This window comes from Lupinus angustifolius, chromosome LG10, assembly GCF_001865875.1.
Source record: "Lupinus angustifolius cultivar Tanjil chromosome LG10, LupAngTanjil_v1.0, whole genome shotgun sequence".
Taxonomy (NCBI): domain Eukaryota; kingdom Viridiplantae; phylum Streptophyta; class Magnoliopsida; order Fabales; family Fabaceae; genus Lupinus; species Lupinus angustifolius.
In genome coordinates this window covers 6101055-6112813 of record NC_032018.1, presented here as the reverse complement: position 1 = coordinate 6112813, position 11759 = coordinate 6101055, and the positions used below count along the sequence as shown (strand labels likewise).

General features: G+C 33.1%; 1 protein-coding gene across 1 annotated transcript; it reads left to right on the top strand.

Moving 5' to 3' along the window:
• Positions 3996-10521, top strand: LOC109358631 (homeobox protein 2-like). The gene is made up of 7 exons (XM_019602982.1): positions 3996-4128; positions 4267-4366; positions 4473-4645; positions 5602-6024; positions 8183-8519; positions 10149-10226; positions 10347-10521. The coding sequence occupies exons 4-7, from the start codon at positions 5615-5617 to the stop codon at positions 10395-10397; spliced, it is 876 nt and encodes a 291-aa protein (XP_019458527.1). The 5' UTR covers positions 3996-4128; positions 4267-4366; positions 4473-4645; positions 5602-5614; the 3' UTR covers positions 10398-10521.

Here is an 11759-nt window from a genome sequence, read left to right as displayed (position 1 = left end):
AAGAGCTAGAGTCCTTGAGGATGATACCCATATGTGTTTGTGAAGTCAAATGCAACTGCAGAGCAACCAAAGCTGTTAGAGACCAAAGAGAAGTGGAACATGTTATATGCTTTCTGAAGGGATTAAATGATGGATTGAGTGCAACAAGAGCACAAATACTCCTTATGGAGCCACTACCACAAATAAACAAGGCCTTCTCACTGGTGCAACAACAAGAAAGGCAATTTGATGATGTCAATCCAACAAATTCTAAAGCGCTACTCAATTTCTCAAATGATAAAACTAGCACTAGCAGGAATGAGACTACACAACAATGGAAATCTTGCAGGTATGTAGGGGCATGCTTATTCCTTTAAGATATTCTAATAGGATTGCCCGTGTTCTTAGAATCAGTGGGAGTTCTAAGGGTTTGATCAATTTTATTGGGTTCTAGAGACAGATTGTTGTCTTGTTGAGTCATTGTTTCATTGATATTTGGATTTTGGTATAGAAAATTGAAATCGTCATTCTCTATAGGTGTAGTTGAGCAGTCCTTGGTCTGTTTTGTGTTATGGGGGAAAATATGTTCATGGAAGATGACATGCCTAGAAATAAAGATCTCCCTACTCCTCAAGTCAAAAAGAATGTATCCCTTAGTAGTGTCCTTAAATCCAAGAAACATGTAGTCTATCTTATAAACAAACTTCCTACTCCAAACCTTCAACACAAGTCGCCCTATAAACTTCTTAATGGCAAGCTACCCAACCTACAAGACTTGAGAGTCTTTGGTTCTCTGTACTTTGCCAATACTCTAACACAACATATGACTAAAATTGACCCCAGGGCTAGAAAATGCACGTTTCTTGGATTTAAGGACACTACTAAAGGATACATTCTTTTTTACTTGAGAAATAAGGAGTCTTTATTTCTAGGCATGTCATCTTCCATGAACATATTTTTCCCTATAACACAAAAAAGACTAAGGACTGCTCAACTACACCTATAGAGAATGATGATTTCAATTTTCTATACCAAAATCCAAATATCAATGAAACAATGACTCAACAAGACAACAATCTGTCTCTAGAACCCAATAACATTGATCAAACTCTTAGCACTCCCACTGATTCTGAGAACACTGGCAATCCTATTAGAAAATCTCAAAGGAATAGGCATGCCCCTACATACTTGCAAGATTTCCGTTGTAATCTTCTCTCTTCTAGCCATTCCAAAACTGACAAATAAACCAAGGTTTGTCACCCTTTATCCATTGTTCTATCTTATTACACTATTTCTTCGAACCACATCTTATCTGTCCACACCAACATAGAACCTAAACATTATTTTCAGGCAGTGAAACACCAACGCTAGATAGAGGCTATACATAATGAATTGAATGCCCTCGAGGTTAATAGAACTTAGAGCATCGTTGACCTACCACCTGATAAAACACCTATAGGATCTAAATGGGTTTATAAAATTAAGTATAAGTCTGATGGCACAATCGAGAGATATAAGGCAATATTAGTTGCAAAAGGTTATAACCAAACAGAGGGCCTTGACTACTTTGACACTTTTGCCCCAGTTATTAAACTTACCACAATAACAATCTTGCTGGCTATAGCAGCCTCACAACATTGGCTTGTACATCAATTAGATGTTAACAATGTCTTCTTACATGGTGACTTATTTGAGGAAGTTTATATGACAATTCCTCAAAGTATCATGTGCACCACACCAAACAAGGTTTGTAAATTTCACAAGTCTCTATATGGCTTAAAGCATGCTGGAAGGCAATGGTTCACTAGGTTAACCAAATGCTTATTATCCCTTGGATACACACAATCTCACTATGACCATTCTTTATTCACTAAAGCCTTAGGTTCTGTCTTCACTACCTTGCTTATATATGTTGATGATTTGGTCTTAGCTAGTAACAGCCAAAAGGAAATTGATTTGGTTAAACTTTGCTTGGTCACTCATTTTAAAATTAAAGATCTAGACCCAATCAAATACTTCCCAAGCCTAGAAATTGCTAGATCCACACTAGGCATCACTATATGCCAAAGAAAATATGCCCTTGATATACTTGTAGATATTGGTTTCCTTGCATCAAGACCAACACCTACACCTATTGTAAAGACCACAAAATTGCATCAAGACACCTCAATTCCTCACTTTGATCCAACAGCATACAGAAGATTGGTAGGAAGACTCCTATATCTAACCAACACAAGACTTGGTATCAATTATGTTGTACAACAATTTAGTCAGTTCATGGCACAACCAACCATCACACATCAACAAGCTTTAACTCGTGTCTTGAGATACATCAAAGGCAGTCCTGGACAAGGGCTCTTCTACTCTTCAACATCACATCTTCAACTCAAAGCTTTCAGCGATTCAGACTGGGCAGCTTGCCTGGACTCACGGAAATCCATCACAGGTTCATGCGTGTTCCTTGGCAACTCTCTGGTTTCTTGAAAATCCTAGAAACATACAATAATAGCTCGTTCTTCCTCAGAAGCAGAACACAGAGCTTTGGCATCCATCTCGTGTGAAATTCAATGGCTCACCTATTTGCTTACAAATTTCCAGGTACAATTCACTCAACCTATCCTCTTATATTGTGATAATGATTCAGCTAAATATATTGCGGCAAATTCTGTTTTCCATGAGAGAACTAAGCATACTGATATTGATTTCCATGTGGTTTGAGAACGACTCCAAAACAAGCTCTTCCATCGTTATCCCATCCAAATAACTCAACAAACAACCGACATACTCACAAAACAACCGACATACTCGATCAGATTTTACATACATTGGCTATTAATTGGCACATGTGTTTTATATGGGCACACTTTGTATCTTCTAGAAGGATCTTTATTGTAAGTTAGTTAGGGAAGTTGGTTAGTTTGTTAGTTGGGATTTTCACCACTTTTAGTTAGGTTGCTTCATTTACAAGCAACCCTAGGGGTTGAACCTTCTTGTATATAAGTAAGCCAATGACTTATGAATTAAACAACACAAAATATAATAAAATGATGAGGTATATTGAGTCACAAATTCACAATAACCGAGTCGGACATCAAATCATAAGAGGTTTCGTATTATGTTTATCGGTTAAACCGTCTAGTCGGACTAGGTGATTTCTTATATAATTAATATTTTTATCTATAAATATATAATTATATATAAATGGAATTTTTTTATATAATTCATAATTAAGTATAATTATATTGGAATAACATTTTTCTATTTTTTGGGATCGGAGTAAAACAAAAGATTTTAATGGTGTTTTGTTTTTTAAAATTTTAAGTGAACCATTACTTCCCAGGTTATTCCGGTTTAACCGGGTTTAACACGGCCGGGTTGAAATTTCCCTGGTTCAAAATGATTCAACTCTCATTCAATAAGATTGTAAACTAAAGTCGTTTTCAAGTCTAGTCAGCGGTTGGACCGATCTGATCACTAGATCCAGTTCGATTCTTACAACATCACTTTAATGTTAATATATAACTAACCAAGATGTGGTTATCTGAACTTAGTTAACTTGCTTAAGTGTACTCATTATTTCCTGGCACAATAACCGGGATGGACTAAAATAAAAAGGAAAGTGAATCATCTCTAATACGAAAGAGTTTGTATCAGAGGAGTGTTAACATGTAACATCAAACAATTTAATGGTGTAAATTTTAAATTATTTTTAAATAAAATTTTTGGAGATAATTAGGTCTCATATTTTAGTATTACACTGTTGAGTATGTATTAGAGACTATGAGAGCCAACAAATAAAGAAACAAATAGTTATTAATAATTGAGATCTGACTGACGACTGCAGATTTCATTAATCTGGCTAACGTCGTCAATGAACTTAACGGCACAAATAAACGACGTCACAGGTTTCCATGTATGGTTGAAGCGATGATAGATTAGAGCCGTCGATTTGATCAACTGTCAGAGATTTTAAGAGTGTGGTAGAAGATATATAAACAGGGTCTACAATAAAAAACAGCATTTTGTTCTCTCAATAAGAAGAAACTCCCTCTTATGTTTAACCTTATTCCCTGTTTGAGAATCGTTTTCCACCATTTTCTATTTGAATAAAACTATAGAGTTTTGGAACACATTTATGATTAGTGAAAGGTGAATGTTGAGGATCTTCTAGTTCTCAACATTGAATGAAGTTTTTTTGCATTGATTTCTAATTTTGTATCATATTTTTGTTATCTTAATGGATATGGATAAGAATAGAATCGCTAATCTTCACTTGTTTTTTTGCAGGTTTATACGTGTTTGATGAAATTTGTCTGAATTTCATTGGGAATTTTGTAGTGAATTCTGTTCTGAAAGTCTCATTTCGTTCATTGTGTGATATTCAAAGGTGATGAATGATTTCAATTTTATGCTTTGAATATAAGAGAGATGAGTTTTGTCCCCTTTCTCTTTTTGGTGTTTAACATCTGTGTGTTTGTTTTTTAAAACTGCAGATACATTGAAGAGTTGGTCGATTTTCGAACTCCGAACTCTGTTTCTTGTAGCCATTGATTTCAGATCGAAGCTCTGAAACACGATTCTGAGTTTGCTTTAACAAGTTTCCATTTTTTCAAAGCTTTAGGACTGGAACCACCTTGTTTTTTTTTGAGGAGTTTGATTAATTTAGGTGAGAATTGAAAACTGTAATATATACACTTCATCAAAATTGGAACTGGGAAGTTGATTTCCCTTGCAATATAGCTGCAACAGTTAATCTGATTTTCATGTTCGTCTTTGCTTGCAACAGTTCTAATTTCCCTATATCCATCTTCTCTTCATCTATTTCATGAAATCGATAAATTCTCTCATTTTCCTTCAGTTGCTATTTCAACAGAAGGAATTTACTAATAACATGGAAGTTTTCGGTAATGCATTGATTTTCAAGGATTCTTCATTTTTGTACTCATCTTTTGGATCTTTTTCTCTTGCTAGCAACTTGATTTGAATGTTCTCGTTTTTTTTTTACATTTTCATTGCTCAGTTTCATTTCCACCTTTCCCTTCTATGTTCTGATTATGAGTTATGATTCTGAAAAAGAAAAAGAAAAAGGTTTTTTTCATGCTTCTATTTTTCCTCTTATTTTCTCCCTCTTCCATCCACATTCTGTGAATCTAAGTTTTGTCTCATTTAACTCTTGATTTGGTTCAAGAGCAAAATTAGTACAATAAATCTCACTCAATTCTCGAAATATCCAAGGAAGATATTGATGAGGTAATAATCGAGCCTTCAAAGCTTTTTTTCCCCTTCATAATCATTCTTTGTTTTCTATACCATCTCATATTTTGGGCAAACTAGAGGGTAAAAAACTTATAAGCTCTTTTACAAGCGCAAAGTGAATATTATCTTATGTTCTTATGTTGGTAAAAGAGTTTCATAATCTGATCTCTCGGTTCTGTATGATAAATTGAAATTAATACCGGGAATAACTAGTGTCTCGTTTTATTTCCGAAATTGAAGATGTAATTAGTAACCCAAAGCTAGCTCTAATTTTATTTTATTGTAAGAATCCATTTTTTTGTTATTTGTTATTCCAGTAAATAAAGCTGATAACTTTACCTTATTAATGATTAACGATTATGACAGGGAGCGGAGAGAGATGGATAAAGAGTCATTTCACAACAGCCATAGCAATGACATTGGCAACAAAAACATCAACAATGGGTCCGGTTCAAATTCCGGTTCATTGTTATTAAGGGCTAGCTCCGATACGACGAAGGATTTGGTTTTACAGTGGGGGAACAGGAAGCGGCTAAGGTGCATGAAGGTACAGGTCAAGGACCCTACTAACCCTTCAAACCCGGTTCAGAGGACAACGGTTCGGGTGGACCGACGGGTTGCTAGAACCGATAATAAGGATTCTTCAAATAACCCTACACCTAAACCTTCTGTTATTAATCACGTTCACAATAACAATAACAACAATCATCATCATAATCAGAGTAACGGGTATCGGAATCTCCGTCAACGCCAAACTTCCCCACAGCAACCTACTCAACGAATTCTAAGGTATCACTTTTTGACTTCTTCCCCTTTGCCATCTATAAATTGAGAATAATAGACATATGTTTAATATGTCTAATATATCAAAATAATAATTTTTTAGTGTTGTAATTGCTTCATGATTAATTTTTAAATCTAGCTTTATTCTGGGTTATATAATGTTGTGTAGTGAATTAGTGATTAATATCTAGCATTCTATATTTTGGTTATAAGATCCAGTTTGCCGATAAAAAAATATAAGCTCCAGTTTCCAATTTCATTCTGGAGTAATATATTGGCTAGGATTATATATAAAAAATAACAAATATGATTAAACAAGAGTGAGTTGTTGAGTTTAGATCCTTTTATTTTCTGAGTTTTCAGGATTTTATTCTTCCTACCTTATAAAATTGGTATTTATTTAGAAGGCCAAGTTACAATTGAAGAAATAATAGCTAGGGGAAACCTTGATGAAAAGAAAAGAGTAAGAGTTGTTTCTTTTTAAGAATTTTTTTGAAGTCTGATTATTTTTTTGTATGTATAAATATAATTTTGATTTTATTGCAATTATCAGCACTTGGCTTCAAATTTTTTCAAGTATCCGATAAATCTGTTCGAATTAAGTTTTCCATAAGATTTGTGTGGATTGAAAATGGTGAACTTACGAAATTTGGTGCGGGGACAACAATATGTGATGAAGGCAACGATGTAAGTCTCGTACGTCATAGTCTAAGAATCTAAGCTCCAAATGTTATTGCGAATATTAAAAAAATTGGGCGATGATGAACCTGTACTTTAAGTAGATAATTGCAGCATTTGGGCTGAAAAATATCATGGCTAACTATGAGGCTTATATTTTGTCCACTCTCCAATTGGTCAGGTCCTCGCGGTCATCTTATCCAAATTAAGAGTGATTGGAGGAGCTCACGGTAAATGTGCGCGAGTTAGAAACGCCTTTTTTTCATCCCGAAATTTATTTCAGATATCAACACTAGATTTGTGAATAAGGTAGGAAAACTCACAGTATTATATTTCTCGAATTTTTGTCTCACTAATACTTTTATTTTGTACCCATGTCGTGATTGAAGCTAAGATATTATTTTATTTTGGGGAAATGTGTGTGCTACTTTTTTATTTCAAGATCCATTTCTGAAATTACCATTGCACCCGGAATCTTGATGATTCTAAATAGGTTTTAATTGATCTTCATGATATAGTAGTATATGATATTTTCCTATTTCTTGCGGTGTGGACTCTATCTGCAATTTGAGACATTATCGCCTTCAAATCTTAGTATGTATTTTATGGTGAATAATTAGTTGCTGTTTATGAGCTTTCCATAGCCATCATATTTGTAAGAAATCAAGTTTGATGCTTTTATCTGTCTGATTGATATTTATGTGATAAATATGTAAACATCATTAGATTATACAAGTAATACGATATGGTTTCTAATGATCATGATCCTTGGCAATTTAAGATCCGTGTTATTGCCCTTAGAAAAGTAGCATCAGATAGATCTAGATCTAAAACGAGGAACCAGAACCACCTCATTATCGTAACAATTACTACTATTATTTTGTTGGAAACATGGAAAGGATGGTCTCCTTCCACGTGTTTACCAAAAGCTATTGTCTTTAAGAAATCCCTTTGTGACCGTCGATGAGGAACCAAGTGGTAGTAGATCTGGTCCTTCCCATCCAACATTTTAACATATATAGTAAACTTCATCTTCTCTCCAATTTATCCAAAACAAGCCCTCTAGATCTAACGGCTCCAAATCTCCAGTGGAACCAGCTGTCCCGTTATTACATTCTCATACTCTCTCAAATATTTATTCTCTAATCCTTTTCATACAAGTAAAATAAAATACATTAAAGTCACACCAGCCCCTCTTTTTCCAAAACATTTAAAGCACAATACAAAAGTCACACCAGCCCATCAATATTCCACCTTCTCCTACATTACAATCTAGATCGACCCTCAAGGTTAATTTCGTAAAATACTACCCCCTTTAGTTACTACTTTTTATGTACATATATCCATTTTTACCTGTTAAAACAACAACTAACACATATTTATTTTTCCCTATTTATCATGTCGTGTTTCATGTTTTTTACGGTTAAAATATAAGACAATAGTCATATATGCGACTGTGCCTGTGTTATTTTTCTTTGTAATTTAGGAATTTGGAGAGTTCAAGTACTGCGATGAGAGGAAACCAAAGCAACGGGACTGTGAGGGGAATTGCCTCACCTGACAGGGGTGCGCACGATAAGAGGGGGACCCATAACAACAACCACCTTAACGACAAATCTGCAGCCTCATCTGATGCTGCGCACGATAGCAAGAAAGGTGGGTCACCGTCGGGCAGTGGCGGTGCAGCTCCGCCGGTGTGGCCACCGAAATTTGTGATTGCCTTAACGAACAAGGAGAAGGAAGAAGATTTTATGGCCATCAAGGGGTCTAAGTTACCGCAAAGACCTAAGAAGAGAGCCAAATTCATACAACGCACCGTTAATGTAAGCTCTCCTTTCCCTTTGTTTGCTTTAACATTAGTATTTTTGCTTCAGTTTATTCTTTTAGTTGCTATTTAACTTCTTGTGTGATTGATGATGATGAGGCTTTTTGTTTAGGTATATGGATGCATTAGAAAAGATTTAAACATGATTGCTAAAACAATTACGAGATTTTTATCACCGGATATCAATTAAGAATTTCAAGGAACGTGTAGGTAAAAATAAGCACGGGAAACGTGTAGATAAAAAAAATACAAAGAGAATACTAATTAATGCCGTGATACTTTTAAGAAATAAAACGAGGAAAATAAGTATGAAATGATATATTAAATAAGAGTTGTTTTTTATTCCATCAAGATATGACTCATGTATTCATGCATGTGTTATTTATATTTCAAAATTAATAATGACTTTCACATCAATAATAAACGATACACTGATCAAATTTTTTTATGGAGCTAGCATGAAAAACCAGAGGAGTTGGCAGCAATAGATGGGTATGCCGGAGGGGAGCACACATTTACTATCCTTTGTGTCACTCATGTCCCCGTGATTGTGATAGCGGTAAAAAAATGTAAAAAATATATTTAAATTAAAATTTTAATAACTAATTATTTTTTGACCAATTATAAACAGCAGTATATGAAATGATACAGTGTTTTAGGACAGCTTGGTTCACTATGCAAAATCTCTAACAACTATAGAAAATAAGATAATAAAAACATTTACAGACGAACGCTAACCCGATATGTGGTTAGATTTTTTAATATTTTTTTTGCGGTATGTGATGCTTTCCGTTGAAGGTTCGTGGTACACTAAACCGGGCAATGAAATTTGGAAGAATCCAAAGCAAATTTCTATTTTTCTGAATTGTGATGTTATCCTACCCCAAATATTATATTTAAATAAATAAAATAGTTTACCTAACTTTCGGTTCATGTTATGCACTATCACTTAAGACTGACGGATGGATGATTATAGACATCCTCTACCATTTTGTCTATTTAAGATTAGTTTGGGAGTTTGATTTTGGAGGGGAAAAAGGAGATTTGGGAGTCATAAAATATATTTGTGAAATGACTCCCAAATCTTCAAAATCCAACTTTCAAACTAACCCTTAGAATACACATCTGTTGTTGTGGAACAAAATTATGTTCTAACAGATTAATACTGTTTTAAGTAAGGTTGCTGGTGGGTTTTGATCATAAGGCATTATACTAACCGACAAATTTCAAATGGGATGAGTTGTGTTTAGTCCACTTCTGCTTTTCTAGTAAAAAAATACATTTTGGTTCGTTAAATTCTTTTGCATATATTAATTAGTCTCCTAAAAAGTTGGAAAACTCAAAACAGGAATATGAATTAAATTAAACTAATTTAGATATTACATTTTTAGGGATAAATTGATACACGGAAATTTAAAAGTTAAAAATGGGTATTAGCTCTTGCATTATTGGTATTCAGGAGCATATTCATGATAAAGTGATATTATTATATTTTTCGAGTTGTTAATTTCTTGACAACCATAATACCTTATCCTCCCATTTTTTTAGTGTCCTTTTTCATATTTTGATTGATGGTCTAAATTAAAGTCTCCAAATAATTTTTTATTCATTTTCTACTGTGTTGCAGCTTGTAAGTCCAGGTGCATGGTTATGCGATCTTACTCTTGAACGATATGAGGTTAGGGAGAAGAAAATAACCAAAAAGGTAAACTAAATGGAGCCAAAAAAGGCTTTTATCTTATTCTTACCATATATTTATAGAATAATAGCTAGCTACATTATTTTGACAAGTAAATGAAGAACACTAATGAAGACTTTTATGCAGAGACCAAGAGGGTTAAAAGCAATGGGAAACATGGACTCCGACACTGAATAGAAGGCAAGGCAATTAGGTTTTATTTTGTTAAATCATGTGAGAAATTTTGGGATAGTGAAGCATGGCATTGTGATCCAGTGTGCCAAGAAATGAAAAATTAAATATAATTTGCATTTGCTTTTGCCATGTTTTTGTCAAAGAAAGAATTACTTCTACTAATAGTACGTAATTTTTTACTTTTATAATAAAAATAAAAAAACGAATTCGGTAACACTAAAATTAAAAATATGCATATACTAAATAAAACACTTATTTTCAACTACATTTCCTTGATAAAAATATAGCTTGTGATTTTTTCTCAGAGATTTTGGATTTGCTTAAATTTTGCTCTTTCAAATTAAATACTTTTTCTACCCAGATTAGGTTGAGCATTTTACACCAATCTCCCGTTAAGTGATCACATCAAAATCTTATTTTATGTATTTAAATGTATAATTGTCGATGAGAAAAATATTATTACTAATATAATTTGTTAATGAGAAAAAAAAAGACACATGATGATCATTGGTGTAAAAATTATCATATATCTATCTATATCTATACTATATATAAAGCCAAAACTTGAAATAACTTCCCTCATTGTGTAATTTTAACTTCCTGTTTTGCCCTTGACATTATTTAATTTTTACAAAAAACCCACATAATCCTAAGCAACCACCACCAACACATTAATAACCACATATCTCACCTTAAATTAAAAATTATCATAAACACAAAAATATAATATAAAGTACACCGAACGTAACAAATATATTCTAAATCTAAAAAATGAAATATATAAAAATTGACTATATAGTATCATGCAATATTCACCGACAGACACGAAGTGCCTGTACACACTAGTTATTAATAAAGGGAAAACACAAAATAACCACCTATCATGGGGTAATTTGTGTTTTCCTATTTTACCTTCAATATCTTTTTATTTCTATCAAAAAACCATATAATATTATTTTCTTATTTTATCCTTATTATCTTCTTATTTTAAAAGTGTATTTAAAAAATTGAATATTAGACCAATTGAATAAATTCAACCGTAAATTTAGCGCAAAAAATTATATTTGAATTTATAAAATACAAACTATATATTGCAAATGATAAGAAAGCGGGTTGACAGGCATGACAGTGCATGTCAACACGCTAGTATATATAAAACCAAAACTTGAAATAACTTCTCTCATGGAGTAATTTTCATTTCCTATATTGTCATTAACATTATTTAATTTTTACAAAAAACTATATAATCCTAAGCAACTACCATTAATAAATTAATTAACCACACATCTCACCTTAAATTAAACATTATCATAAACACAAAAAATATAATATAAAGTACACTGAACACAACAAATACATTTTAAT